Below are 15,865 nucleotides of genomic sequence, written 5' to 3' on the forward strand. Positions count from 1 at the left end.
GTCACCAAAACTGCTTTTTACCTCAGTTTTTTCACCTATACTATGATTGATATTAACCTTTTCCCTGTGTGATTGTGAGAGTCCCATAAAGGCACTTAACATTTGAGTGTCTGCCATACACCAGTCCCGTTATAAGTGCTCGGGATGTATCAGTGAGAACAAGGGTCTCAGTCTTCATGGAGTTTCCCTTCTAGGAGCTAAAAATGATATAAATTACAAAATGCTTTACAAATGTAAGGTTTTATCATCATTGCTATTGTATCTGCAGCAACTCCAATTTCTCAAATGTCTTTAAAAAATCTTATTTGAAATTATGCATAGCTCCTAGATGTAAGGAAGTATACAAAATAAAAGAAAATCTAAGAAATGAAAAATTTACCCACTAGAAGTTTAACCATAAATATAAACTCATGTTAAATATTGAAAATGCTTCTTTATTGCATTTAAAAATAATCCTTGGCCCCCTATTATATGCCATGCAATGTGTTAGGCTCCATGTGGGATGCAAAGATAGACATTAATCCAGCCCTCAAGGAGCCCCGAGTCCAGGTGGACACATGCCCACTAAAAACTGCACTATGAGGATAGGAAGTAGAGAGCACGCAGCAGAGAGGCACAGAGAAAGTGATTGAAAGCTTCAAAAGAGGACCCCAAATGCTTATAACACCATCACATCTTGTGGACATTCTCTATATGTAGAATATATACCTTCTAACACTGTGAGGGACATAGCACAACTGGCACCTGGTTAATTCATCTACTTGCTGAGATTTATATTTTACACTTTGAATATAGACGTTGACATCTGTGGAGTGCTGGTTTGGTATTGGTGCAGTAGTTTCACTCTTTAAAGGAAGTATATTGAATAAAAGTTTAAATAATATTTCAGAACCACACCAAGCAGCCAGGAGGTTAGACCTCATTGCAAAATTAGATGCCTGAATCTGAGTGTTTAGAGCCATGTGCTATATACTTGGATGTTGACAGAGAAGGCACTGTTACAAGAGGCTGTCCGAACATAATCAGAAGTTATTGATTCGTAAAGTATTGAAATATGAAGTACATTTGTTTGCAACTTACATTGCAGAGGTGATGTAAAATATGATTAGGTTCCTAACTGGGCCACCAAACCCATGGACTGAAAAACACATTGACGTCAAAGGAGAATGAAGGGTGTTGGTAACACAGCTTTCCTATAGATCCAGTTGCTAGGAAAGTTTTCCTTTTTCCTTCTTTTCCCATTTGAGTATCATAGCTTCCTCAGTATGTTTGCCAAGAAGTTCCTATCTCAGGACCTTTGAACTGGTATTCTGTTTGCCTAGAATATTCTTCCTCCAGACAATTGCTTGGCTTGGTCCCTCACTTCATTCAGGTTTCTAGAGAGTATTCCTCGGCACCTTATCTAAAATAGCATCTGTCTCTCACCACTCCTTATCCTACTTTTTGTCCCCTTAGCACTTACCACTATTATTTGTGTTTACTACCTAGTTCCCTGGTTAGAATATTAGCACCATGACTGCAAAAACCTTGCCTGTTTTGTTCACTATTATGTCCCCAGTGGTTAGGTCAATGTATCCCTATTGCTTAGTTCCTGGCACATAATAGGCATTCAGTAAATATTTATAGAGTAAATGAATCCAGTTTTCAGGCTGAGGCTGCTCCTAAGAAAGGTCCAGTAAGGGGGACACAATGGGGACAAGAGAGAGAAAAAGTGAGGGGATGGGTGAGAGGAGAGTGGAGGAGAGGGAGGATATCAGGAGGATTTGGGTGAGGGGATGGGTGAGGGGAGAGTGGAAGAGAGGGAGGATATCACGGGAGTTTGGGTGAAGGGATGGGTGAGGGGAGAGTGGAAGAGAGGGAGGATATCACGGGGGTTTGGGTGAGGGGATGGGTGAGAGGAGAGTGGAAGAGAGGGAGGATATCACGGGAGTTTGGGTGAAGGGATGGGTGAGGGGAGAGTGGAAGAGAGGGAGGATATCATGGGAGTTTGGGTGAGGGGATGGGTGAGGGGAGAGTGGAGGAGAGGGAGGATATCACGGGGGTTTGGGTGAGGGGATGGGTGAGAGGAGAGTGGAGGAGAGGGAGGATATCACAGGGGTTTGGGTGAGGGGATGGGTGAGAGGAGAGTGGAGGAGAGGGAGGATATCATGGGCGTTTGGGTGAGGGCTCTGACAACAGTGGGAGTTGGGCTTCTAGAGGCTTTTGTAGAAGTTCCTGTAGGGTTTTGTTTCAGAAAAAAGAGCCCCATTGCCTGTGTCCTGGCTGTGAGATCTGATGCATCACTGGCGGGATGGGTCTGCTCCAGCAGTGGGAGGTTGGAGGGAGTGAGGGGCAGCGAGACGGGGGCTGGCTTAGATGAGGATGGGGCAAGGGTCTTAAGGATGGTAAGGCAGAGAGAGAGCAATCCCAACAGCAGTGAGATAAAAGGTGAATTTTTCTTGCTGTGTATGCTGGAAAGATGAGTTCCAATTTTGGTAGCCATTTTCATGTAAGAAACATTTTTAAAGTAGACTTTCTGATTTGAAAATTACCTATATTTGTAATAATAATGATAAGATTAACAATATCAATAACACATTCACATAGGCACCTTCAATTTTCAAAGTGTATTTTATACATTACCTCAGTGGTTAAATCCTTACTCTGTTTTTACATCTAAGTATTCTGTGTATTATACTTTGAGTTTGTTTTCTAGGAATAGGGATGAGTGTTCAGTGTGTACATATGTGTATTTGAACAAAACATTTTGGGCTCTGGTTGCATCCACATTTTAATATGTTTAAATATAGAAATATGGCCACCTTGATCCAATAGACGAAATTGGGTTTCTTGTTAAAAAACAAGCCCTGGGCCGGCCCCGTGGCTTAGTGGTTAAGTGCGTGCGCTCCACTGCTGGCGGCCCGGGTTCGGATCCCAGGCGCGCACCGACGCACCGCTTCTCTGGCCATGCTGAGGCCGCGTCCCACATACAGCAACTAGAAGGATGTGCAACTATGACATACATCTACCTACTGAGGCTTTGGGGGAAAAAAATAAATAAATAAAAATTAAAAAAACAAAAAACAAAAACAAGCCCTCTTTTCTTTTCTTGTCAAGAATAATTCTGGAACTTTATATTATAAGCTCCTTGAGAGCAGGGATTGTGTTTTATTCATCAGTCAATAGAGAGAATTAGGTGAAGAAGATTTCTAAGATCAGTTATAAAATGTTTTAACTCCATGACTTTCTTATATTGGTATTACCTATAGTGTCTTACTTTTATATTCAACAACCTTGATTAACTGCCTTTAATGTGCCATGCATCATGCTTGGTTCTGGGAAATTCAGTGATCTCCCCCCACCCAAACACACACACACACACGCGTGTGCACACACACGCACACATGTACACATACTCCTGGCTGTAAGAAGCTCCTGGCCTGTCAAGAAGACAGTTGGATCAATGTGTGTTGTGCCATAGTGTTCAGGTGCTCTGTCAGAAGCTACGGGGGAAAGAGGAGGCACAGAAGAGGGAGTGGTCTGTGCTACCTGGTTGCTGGGGAACCTGTTCTCCAGGCTTTATGACAGAAGTCATCCTTAAGCTGAGCTTTGAAAGATTATCATTCAAAGTCAAGTGAATAACATCTTAAAAATGTAACTTTCTTATATTCACTTTAGGACATTAATAGCTATTCCTTTTCCTTGAGTAGCCTCTTCACCAACTGAAATGTACCTCTTCAGGTTCAGAGACACGTTCAAGAATGTTTTCGTTTTCTTAGTGTGCATCGTATCTGTTCTGTGTTGAAGTACCTGTAGGAAGAAAATTAAGTGCAGGTTTTGTGTGTGGGTTGAGAGCTGATGGAATTGAGGGTGTGTCGGAAACTAACCAGCAGAGTCCCCAAATCATTTGAATCCCTGGCATTCTTTTTTCAAGGCTGTCTTCCTTGTAACCGGTCCCTGATGGTAATTGGTTGAATCAGATTTAACAATGCAGTCGGATAAACAGTTGTGGCAGCTGCTACCATGGCAACGTCACCGTCCCTACCCTCCCAGTGCGCGCCCCTTCCCCACCCCTCCTCCTCCTCCTGCTTTCCTCCAGTAAGTGCACACTCGCTAGTGGTCTGTACGGCGGCGGGGTTTAATGGCAGAGCTATTTTCTTTCCAAATTGTTCAAAATGATGAACGAAGATGCAGCTCAGAAAAGCGACAGTGGAGAGAAGTTCAACGGCAGTAGTCAGAGAAGAAAAAGGCCCAAAAAGGTAAATTGCCGGAATTTGGAATGTCTGTACATAGATGTGTGTGTGTGTGTGTGTGTGTGTGTGTGAATGTGTATATCAGTGAGGTTATAGAAACCGTGGAGCGTTGTGAGTAACTATAGACTATAGCGGTGCCACGCATTGCTTTTTAAAGAGGCAGGTGCAAACTGCTGCTTTCTCAGACTAGGAAAGGAACCCAGTTCATGCTGGATACACTGACTGGAACATGGTGAAGGGAGCAGAGATAAGGTGTGCTCGGCGTGTGGATTATTAAGGATTGTGGCCACTCATGGACGCTTCTGGTGTTAACCGGGTACAGAGAGAGTCATTTTGTTTTTAGAATGTGTGAGTTTAAAAGGAAGCATTAAGCAAGGTGCATTGTGAAGCAAAAGGAAGATTTTTGGCCAGATGTTTTTGCTCGGTGATGGTCTCGAGATGGCTAGACAGCAAATGCCTTTTGGTTCCATCCTAAGTGTATTCTACCTGAGGAGAAAAGATTGTTGTGACAGGAGGAATATGATCCCCAGCGTGATATTTCTTTGGCTTGCTTACCTCCTCTACGGTTTTCTCAGACATTGTGATAGCTCTTTCATTGATTAAGATAAACAGCTAACGAGATTATGGGGTGGGGGTGTGGGCACACAAAGCAGTCTGCAGGATCTCTTACCCTGGCGTACATTCCCACACCCCTGCTTTTCATGGGAATGATTCCAGTGACAAACAGGGGGAAAGATGCAAACTATTCAGCCCCACCCAATGCCACGACTTCTTTCTTTATGGCCTGACTCCTCCTGGTAAACTGTTGCAGCTTCGCAGAGCTCTTTGAGCCCCACCTCTGAAAGAGATGCCTTCTAAATAAATTCTCTTAAAATCCATTTATTTCCTGAAGCAATAATATGGGTGGGATATAAGATATGGTTCTAATGTAAATGGTTCCAGTGTTTGGTTTTGGATTTTGAATGAGCAGATTAAAAAATGATTATCATGACCAAATGAATATTTTTCATTTTGATAATGTTGAAATTGCATTGTGTTTCAAAATTATAGATCTCTGATGTACTAAATGTCTCATAATCTAAAAAATTTGAAACAATTCCAAACCTCTGATGTTTAAAAGATCATTGTATTAGCAAACAAGGGATTAGTATATCTGTATGGTGCCATGTAATTTGATAAAAATAAGCGTGCCCACAGATGACAATTTTTTAATAATAGCATGGAGATAGTGATGCAATCTGATAAAGGCAAAAGGATAATTCAGGGCAGGCAGGAACACTGGTAGAATGTCCTTTTGTACCTAAGGATTCTGGATCTCCCAGACCTCAAGGGCATTTTTATAGTGTTAGTTAATTGATCAACATTTTTTTAAAAAAGAAAAAGCAAATAGAAAAGAAAAAGAGAGCAAGAGATAGGGAAAAAGAAAGAAAAAAGGAATTTGTGCTTGAATTCATAGTATCATTTCAAAATCCTCTTAATTTCTCCTTAAAGTCCCTGTGTTGCATTAGAAACAATATACTCAGAACCACTAAAGGGGTGGAGAATGTATCTCAAGATTTTAAGCTCTGAGGGATGATACTAAATTCACATGACCAAAGCCATCTTAAAGTATTTGAGGAGGTAGAGAAGACAAAATCATCATATGTGATAACTATGAGATTTTTTAAGCTCCATTTTCTCAAACATATTTATTTTAGGAATAAATACTTTTCCAAACTTGCAGTCAAAATGATAGCAATTAATAGCAAGTTTTGAATGTGTGTGTGTTTATGCATAGATTCAGAGGCACATATTAAATGAGCTGCTAAAACACATGAATATTGAGTGGTTAAAAATAATTTCACCTAAAAGGAAAACACACACACACACACACACGCGCACAGACATCCTTCAGTTTGTCAAGTCAGACATAAGCGGGTTTGAATCTTAGCTCTATCCTTTAATATTGCGTATTTGGAGTACGTTTCATTTAATTTCTCTGATCTAGGTCCTCATCTGTAAAATGTGAATAATTGCATATACTTTTTGGTATTTTTGTGAGGATTAAAAATAATGTGTATAAAATTCTTTGAGCAGTATTATATATATAGTGGCTGGTAGTAACTTCTAGATGTTGTTACTGTTCCCTTAAATGGAAATTTTTTGTTGTAATAAGCCCTGTAGAAGGAAAGTCTGTTTATATTTTTGGGAGAGGCAGAATATAATTATTGGTACTTTGTAAAGACTCGTAGTCATTTTTCAAAATGTCAAAAGTTATATGCTACAATTGGAAACTCTTTGTTTTGGACAAATTATTGAGATTTACATAAATATACCCTAGGTCTTTAAATTACTGCTTCACATATTTTTGCACAGCAGGCAACTTGAGTTTTCATATTTAGAAACTAGACCATTAAATGTGCTTTGATGAGGAAATAATAATCAAGAGATGAGCATCCCTAATAAGCATAAAATCTGAGAAAAGCAAGAATGGGAGCAAAGTCAATACCACATCATGTCAATACAGTTGTTTTTTTTTTCTACTAGAGGTTCACATTGCCTCCACTGCAGGATTCCATATAAGCATCCAGGATTATAAACCACCAGGCTCACGGTGGCCTGGGTGTTGAGCTAACATGCTGAATCGCATTCCTTGAAAACATGCCTCTTCCTCTAGTAAATATCTAACAGATGAGCCATAATCCACTTGTTTATTCCATACCTCACAAAAGTAGTTCGAGGCAAAAAACTAAAGGATTCTTTGCCACAAAACCCACAATGTGAAAACAAAAGTTCAAGGAGATTATTTTATATCAGAATTGCAGTGAGTACCTTAAAGGTAAGAATTCTTTTAGCTTTTCTTAAGCATGTCTATTCTGGCTTTAGTAGTTGAGCTTGCCAATGTCTTATGTGCAAAGCCAGCCCACACCTGTGGTTGAACGTGTTGGGGTTAGAGCTCATTGCAGCGAGGGAGGATGCACATCGTGGGGAAACATGTTAGAAAAGAGTCACAGGATTTGGGCTTTGGATGAGTGATTTGGGGAAAGGTCTGAGAAAGTGTGGGCTTGCTCTGGACTGGGTACTGTCAGAAAGTGGGGACAGGTCTATGATTGTGCTTCCCAATAAATCTTAGCTCTAGGAGGGCAGACTAAAGTGTCACTGAAGCTGTAGTCAGTAAAGAAGCAACAGTCTCGGGGGCCAGCCCTGTGGCTTAGCGGTTAAATGCGTGCGCGCCCTGCTACTGGTGGCCCGGTTCGGATCCCGGGCGTGCACTGACGCACTGCTTGTCCAGCCATGCTGAGGCGATGTCTCACATACAGCAACTAGCAGGATGTGCAACTATGACATACAACTATCTACTGGGGCTTTGGGGAGAAAAAGGGAGAAAGAAAAAAAGGAGGAGGATTGGCAATAGATGTTAGCTCAGGGCCGGTCTTCCTCAGCAAAAAGAGGAGGATTGGCATGGATGTTAGCTCAGGGCTGATCTTCCTCACAAAAAAAAAAGAAGCAGCAGTCTCCTCTTGAGCCAGAGAGGGAGATGTTTGATATTTTGTGGCTTGGACAACCTTCATGTTTTGTCTGTGTTCAGATGTGATAAGGAAGTGGTGCTATTTTTCGTCCTCTCCCTCATGGCCACAGAGTGGCCTGGTCTCATGCTGATGCTCTGTGAAATTGTTTATGTTCAATAGGCCAATACCAAGGCCTCGCTGATAGTACCAGGCCAGCTGCTAGATGTCAGTGGCTGCTTTTCTCTATCTCAAGCTTGAACACAAAGGTGCTTTTGGAGAGAGAGAGATTTATTTATTATTGGATGCTCTTTAGTGTCCAATAAAATAAAATAAATCAGATAGTAACATTGCTAAAGTATTCATAGAAACCTTTTTCATCTAATACTTAAATAAAACAGTTTCCTTAAGGCCCAGTTATTCCACACAAATATTGCCCAAGGTACAGGTTTGGGGTTGATGTTCTAGTAGGGGTTCAGTGGAGATGAAGAAGTGGGAACTACTCTAATTCTCAACTGAAATCCTGGACTAAAAGGAAGCCGTGAGACCTACATGAAATGTATCAGTGTAAGGGAGTTTTTAGCCTATTCTAAATACGAGACAACTCTATAAAAATTCCTTATTCCAGACAATATTTTGACAGATTAGATTAAAATAATCCAAGACCATATTAGTGTGTAGCACCACACACACTTTCCAATTTTGTATCAATGACATAGCAGTGGATTTGTGCTAGAGGAGGCTACATGAGCCGTTGATAATTTACATAAATGAAAATGGAAATTCCCAAGCATCAATCACAGGAGACAGAGCCATCTGAAACCGCTCAGCTTTGTGAGTTCTTCTAGAACAAGTAAACAATTAAATGGCTTAATAACTATTTTGCTCATTTGGTGGAGTAACTATAAAACTATATAAAGGTTAAAATATAAGTACTATTGTTTTCAACAGAGTAGTAAGATAAAATGGCTTTGCAGGATACCTAATATTCATTTAAAATGTTTTGGTTTGGACCATTATTCTAAAATATTCATGAGCGTTGCAAAATATTTTGGTTATATATGTATTTTTATTGCTGTTTACTTGCCACTGCCTAAATAGGGAGATAATACTAATGCCAGATGTGTTATTGAAATGTTGCACCATTGAAATGTGAATGCGAGACATAATAAAAGGTTTATTTTTATAGCAGCCCCAGAATCATGGCTTTTTTAGGGGAATCAGGTAGCAGATCCAACATTTAGATGTTCAGATAGTCTCGCAGTCCTTAAGGCACCTTAGTTGGTGCCTTACCTAGTTCAATCAAGTCTAGAAAGTCTTTCATGTATAAGTCATCCTGAATAATATCCCCATTTCTTCAATTTTCCAAATAACTTATGATTTACCCTTTTTTTTTTTTTTACATAATTCATAACCCAGAATAGCATGTGTTGCCTGAAGACAGCGATTCCTCATCACTGAAGGTATTTAAGATGACCATCTGTCAGGGATGATGGAAATTTTTTTATTGGATGGTAAAATCCCTTACAACCTGGTATTCTGTGATTTTCTTTCTACGTTTGTCTCTCTATTTCTGTCTCTTTCTATCCACCATGATGATATTGATTTTTTCACTAATTTCATATGTAGATATTAATCCTAGAATATCCTTTTTAAAGCAAAGTGCTGTCTGCTGACCACAACTAGCAGAATTACTTGGGTTGCCTCCTAAAGGAATAGAATTCCTAGGACCCGCTTCAGACCTACTCAATTACTTTGGGGGATTTTTAACAGGCTCCCAACTCTTTTTTTATGAACACAGTTACTTTAGAAAGAAGAATCCTCTAATCTCAATTGAATGTGTTAGATTATTACTTGGTTCTTACAGTTACATTTGTTTAAGTCTAGATGGCAAAGCAATGACACAAGAGACTAGAAAGTGTTTTTTTCTATTTTACTCTTATTCTACATCTAGAGCCTAGAATTGCTTTGCATACACCATCTCATTTAATCTTCAAAATAACTCTCATTGAGTATTATTATCCCAGTTTCATAGATGTGGAGCTGGCGGCTCAGAGACTTTATGTAGGGATGGTGCTGGAGAAATGATGGACATTTTTCCTACTATTCAACAAATGACACATTTTGAGCCATTTCTCCCATGGAAACCAGGAGCCCAGCTATTCCTCTGTGTCTCTTAAAGAGCTCCTAGGGTACCTACAGGTTCATCTTCTGCCGAGATAACCTCCAGATTTTGCCCTCTGTTGCTTCCTATCTTACAACAGTTGATCACATTCTCCAAAATGCTCCCTCTAATTTCTCGGAATAGTACATAAAGGTGATTTCTTTCCTGGCTGTCTATAATATTCCTCCAAGCAGGACTCCTCTTTTCCCTCCTTTTGCCTCATTTTGTGATATGTTGGTGTAGATGGTTCTTTCAGTGTATACAGACAATGTACTGGGCTTTGAAAATTCACAAAAATGAACAGAACAACCAGATAAGTAAACAAGTATCTTCATGTGGTTTAGACATATTAAATTAAGCTATCATAAAAAGTTGATCCTACTTTCACAACTTTAGTTCTAGTTATTCTCTTGAGAAACTTTGTTAGTATGATATTCCCAGTAATTGTTCTATGGAAGGTTCTTTTTCATATACTCTTTTCTGAAGTGTTTGATATTTCTTTTTCCTTCTTAATAAAGTTTCTAAAGAGACAAGTGATTGCATATTGAAATAGAATTAAGATGTTTAATCTGTACTTGTTACTGTCTTGTCCTAATTCAGAGCATGCTAAATTATAAATATATCTGTGGCTTTCTTTCTTTCCTGCTTGTATTCTATTCTGATTCCTGTTGGTAGCAGAAATAAAACCACTGCCTATTTTTATCTCAGTGGGCACTGGCAGGATTCATCACAACAAATGAACTTACCATCTCAATTTCCTTTTACTTAAGAGGGCAGAGTTGGGATTGCTACCAAATGAGCCAATCTTTTGCTAGAAAAAATGTAACTATTTTATACACTTGAGACTGAGTAAATATGATAGAGTCTTTCTTTTCTTTGAAATCCATTAATACTGCCAACCATTTATGGATGGTCAATTTTTAAAAGCTGGAGGAAGATGCTAAAATACGTTCTAGTTAATGATACACCTAAATCTACAGAGTGAGTTTCTACTTAGTTCTCAGACTTGGTTTTTATTCATGTTTTTCTGTAAACTCATAGGCAACTATCATCTTCTTCTACCCACTAATTTGTGTTTGCACTCATTAAGACAAAGACCTTGATTTCTAACATTTGCTTAATGAGCTTCAGTTTCTAAGAATCAGCTTGTTTAACTCAGTTAATTTAGGTGTTTCCTCCTAACGCATAGGAAAGCTCCTTTAATTCAACAATTTTATATTGGTTTGCTAGGTGTATAGCACTGTATTAGCTGCTATGACATCGCCGGGCTAAAAGTCAATGGTTGATACCTTCACCAAGTTTATAATCTGATTGAGCAGATATTTCTGTCCAAAAAAAAAAAAAAAAAAGAGTAATGAGCAATCCAGAGAAAAATTATAAGTATTATGTAATTCTTACAAGTATTATAAGTAATAAGTATTATGTTGTTCATTGCCAAAAATAAATTCTACGGGAGCCTGGAGAAGTGTGATGTATCTACGTATTGGCCCTACGAGTGAGTGAGCAATAGTCTTGAGCCTTGAATTATGGCTACTATTTGAGTATGAAGGAGGGGGATACACAGGCAATCCACATGGGGCAACCTCAGCCATGTAATTACAAATCACGTTAAAGATTAGGAAACTGTTGCGAGATTTGCTGTACTTCACAGTCATAAACTCTATGGGTGAACTCTCCCTGACATGTCCTTATGCTCTGAGCCATGGTCAGTTCTAGGCTTACAGTTTGGAATCCGTCTTGTTTGAGGGACTTATTCTATGTCTTTTTCCTATAGCACATATCTCTTTAATCACTCATCTTATCTATGAAGCCTTTCTCCATATATATTCGTGTTCATAAAATTATTTCTGTAGCCACTTGTAAATTCCAGTAAGTAAGCCTCCAAGTTAACAAGGCGTCTCAATCTAGTAGGGACACTTTTTTGAAATTATCCAAATAATCAACCTCTGCCTTTATCTTAAGAGATACTGGTATGGATAACCCAGGGCAGTAATTACCTGGAACACTTATACAGGAACTCCTAAGACTTTGCATATTAGCTGAAAATGGCTTTTCTCCTTTGGTTATTATTATATCTGTTATATGTTAGCCCACTTTGTGTGCTGGCATACTTCTGGGAGTTTGATGCGAGTAGCTAGGTCCTGTTGGATTTTCAGATCCTTGTATGTGAAATTCATGACTTTTCCTTGCTTTCCACTTGCTGGTGTGTCCACAGGTTTCTGCACATGGTCTTTGTCCATCTTCATTGGCAGGCAGAGTGCCTCATGGCCAATCATTTTACCCTTGGCTGCCTGGCCTTTCTACCCATAAAAGAAGGACAGTTATAGCCACTGCCACTTCAGAGAACACACACATCAGAGCAAGAAGTAAAGGGGTGTTTTAGAAGTAAAACTATGGAACAGAAGTAAGTGTTAGGTTTGGTTTTGGAAGTTGGTTTTGGAAGTTCAAAGAAGTTAAAACGAAAAGTTGACCATCCTAGAATCTTTTACCAAGTACTAGTAAGTGGTGGCTTTTTATAAGTATTTTAATATAATAATGTAATAATTCACTATAATGCTGATCTTTAACAGCAAATATTTTCATGTGGCAAACTGAGCCAGTTTAGGTGAGGGTGTTCTAACTTTTAAAAAATTATTAAAAGTGTTTTTAAAAGTCAAAACATTGTGAGGATTATATATGAGAAATTTGGCATTTTCTGTATCAAGATTTCAGTTTTCTTTTCATATAATGCTTATCCCTAAAGATCCCTTTTCTCAGGTGTTCTAGATGTTTTCCCTGAATTCAGAGTGTGGTGGCAGGATGCCTGCCTCTCTAATTTTATAGCACTGTCTCGTTGTAATCATTGCACCGAAGGGTGACAATTGAGCTAAAGACCAATATTTTAAAATGAAAATCGTGAAGGAAAAAACTAGAACAAGTACAGACACTTCGCATTAAGTAGTTTAGAGATGCCATTAGAGTTATTAGAACTATCCATCCTATTGGCTTATTAAAATTAGTTTGAATATCTGCTTTAATTTTCTCACATTCAATCATTCATCTGTATTAGATGTGTTTAACCTGGCATGATTGTATAGCATTTTTCATATAGGTGACACAGTAAATCATTTCAGTGCCCTCTTAAATCAGTCAAATTCAAAAGATGAGGTCTACATATGAATTTGATATGTGTGTGTTGTTAACATGAACTGTAGTAAATATATTTAATAATTGTCTATGCAACTTAGGCTTAGCCTGATTTACCACACATCATCATTTGTGTAGAAAAGTTGTTCAAAAGCTCATATTTAAATGGTCAATGAATTACTTCACTAATAGCCTGTAGACATCAGTTCTGTTCTGCCTCAGCATGAGGAGATGGGTATCACAACGGTGTACTCTTACAGCTCATCCGTCTGCCCCAGGACTTTGGTGTGGCTGTGTGCCACACACCTGTGCATTGCTGGGTCACACAGCATGTAATGAGAACGTGTGCCTGTGACAGAGTTAAGGCAAATTTGTCACACTCAGGGTTAAGATGAGTCTTCTAAATCTGAAGAAAAGCTGGTGTGCCCTTCAGTATGGCTGTCAGGTCCATCTTCTGTAGAACGTTAAGTACTGCTCTGTCCTGATGATAATGCTGTGTCCTGTGTAGTACAGGTGAGGAGAAGGATTGAGGAAATGTCATGTAGGTAGCTCCTCCTCCACGCATTTCAGAATGTGTGCATAAAAGTTTGTGGATTCAGCAGGATAAAATAGATTTGCATCTGAGGTTTATCTGCAGAGCAGTATTTTTGAGTGGATTTTGAGGTACAATAGTTGTTTGATAATTTTGAACACATAAACCTGATATTAGAGCAGAATTTACATTGCAGAGTTTACCCCTTAGTTCTATCGAACGGAATTGCTTCTCCCAAGACAACATACAGGACAAAATGGAACAAGTGACAGGAATAAAATGAAGTATATGTGTAAAATTCTTCTTTGAGAATTTTGTATTTGTACTTTGAGAATTCAGAAATTGGCAACACTTTCCTTGTAGCCTATGATTTATACTACAGTAGTGACTATGAAAAGCCTTAATGTGAATTACTCATTTGTTTCCATAATTTTAGACTATTTTGAAAACCACATTTGAGTAGCAATAATAAAATGTTTGTGAGTAACACCTTGCTATACTCTATCTATTCTGAGACTTAGAATAAGTCCATGTACTGAGGTTTTAGGATGAGTGTGACTAGGTTTTGGTTTGAATTGCTCAGCTGTTTAGGGCATAGTGCTAACTAATCTAGCCACTACTATTGCAAACAAGCCAATCATCTTCATTTAGTCTCCAAGGCATGCACTTCATTCTTAACCGCAGAGAGTAGCTGAGCAAAGGGAGACAGTGCAGGAGAATATTGCTGGATGTGTGCAAACCCAACCCATTATCCAAACAAACATACTTTTAAAAAATGGCTGTTCTTTCGACTCATATTTATGTATCAAGATTATCCCCTGATTACTTATCTCCTCAATATGAAAAGGAATTCTGGCGCTTTGTCAAAGGTCCATGTGAGGGTAACAATAGTAATATAATGAGAGTAAAATGGAGGTTCTCTATGGGTTTATGATGAAGTTTACCTAAATCAAACTTGTTTGAATAAATTATGTCTTATCCAATAAGCTGAACAATTTAATTATAGAATAATCATTCATTAGGAAAAATAATTCACCTCATTGGAACAACATTTTACAATAGTAAATAATAAGCAATAGTTAAAAATATTGAGAGCTTATCATAGTATTATGTGCTAGCCATTGTGCTGAGAGTTCTACATAGATTATCTAATTTTATATTCAGAATAATCTGATGAGTTGGCACCATAGTATCCCCATATTAAAGATGAGGAGATTGATGTCTAGAGGGATTGAAAAGCTTCCCTGATTGAATCCACATAGCTACTAAATGATGGACCCTAGATGTTACCCCAAGTCAAGATGACCATTCTGCCTGTCTCTCCAAACCCCTGTGCTATGCTGATAGAACAACGTTTGAAACAATTAAAATAGGATCGAGAATTAAAGAAATAGAGGTCTCTTTATGTCTCAAACCCATTACACCAATATGCCTTCACTGATTGATCAATGAATCTAAAAAGCTATTTTGATTGATGTTTTTCAAATATGGTTCAAAACAGAAGTATAAATCTAAATAGGAAAATGTTTTTTATGTAGTTGTTGACCAAAATTGTCAGATGCTTTCATAATATTCAAGCCAGATGTGAGTTCTCAGTCTGAGCACTGGAACACTGAAGAATGAAGCTTTTTACATTGGTATTTCCATCTGTGCTTCAACTATTTTTGTCAAATGGCTGACACCCTTAGCATAGCCTCTCCAATATAAGGGGGAATTTGTTAGTGAGTTCATGTTGTTTGTCTTAATTCAAAAGGTCACTAATCTGTCATGTGCTCCATAATCTCATTACACAGCAGGGACCTCTTTCCAGTTGTTAAGGCATCAGTAGGAGTGATTGGACTATTACATGGGGCAATCAGGCATGTGTCTACTGGCCCATGGAGGAACCTGCACTTTAAACTATTTTTTGAGTGGGTAGGAGGTCTGTTCCATCTGCAAACTCTTCCACTTGGCCTGACTTCAAGTGGCTTCTATGCCTGATTTGCAAAGGTTGTTCTTGGGCAACAGTAATAGGTTATGTGTAGCTTGGGAACTTACTCTTACTTTGACAGAATGCCTTGAGCAGATACAGAAATACTGTTGGAACAATTTTCTGAATCACTGGCCAGAGTCCAATGGAAAAGTGAAGTTCCTCTTCTTATTGCTTCTTTATGATAATAATATCAATAGATGACTATTTTTTTAAAAAGTCTTATTTTTATTTTATCTGCATTTGAAGACAGCAGAATGGAAGTATTTTTTCCTTTGCAGAGCAATTAATTTTTCTTTTCATAAAGGATATCGGGAGATACTTTTTGTAGGCTGCCTATATAGCAGTATAAAGAGT

At 38.5% G+C, this 15,865-nt stretch overlaps 1 protein-coding gene across 6 annotated transcripts in view; it reads left to right on the forward strand.

Annotated features, from left to right (window-relative positions):
• ANK2 (ankyrin 2) overlaps positions 1–15,865 on the forward strand; it is a 617,273-nt gene that overhangs the window by 296,096 nt on the left and 305,312 nt on the right. The window contains exon 1 of one of the 6 annotated variants that reach the window (XM_058549937.1): positions 4,094–4,238. The exons of 4 other annotated variants lie outside the window; for them this stretch is intronic. In XM_058549937.1, the coding sequence (XP_058405920.1) occupies positions 4,155–4,238 (84 nt within the window). In that variant the 5' untranslated portion in view covers positions 4,094–4,154. Of the gene's footprint in view, positions 1–4,093; positions 4,239–15,865 lie in introns of those variants that run through there. One more of the 6 variants, XM_058549947.1, reaches the window with a different exon arrangement.

Source organism: Diceros bicornis, chromosome 11 (assembly GCF_020826845.1).
Source record: "Diceros bicornis minor isolate mBicDic1 chromosome 11, mDicBic1.mat.cur, whole genome shotgun sequence".
Classification (NCBI taxonomy): Eukaryota; Metazoa; Chordata; class Mammalia; order Perissodactyla; family Rhinocerotidae; genus Diceros; species Diceros bicornis.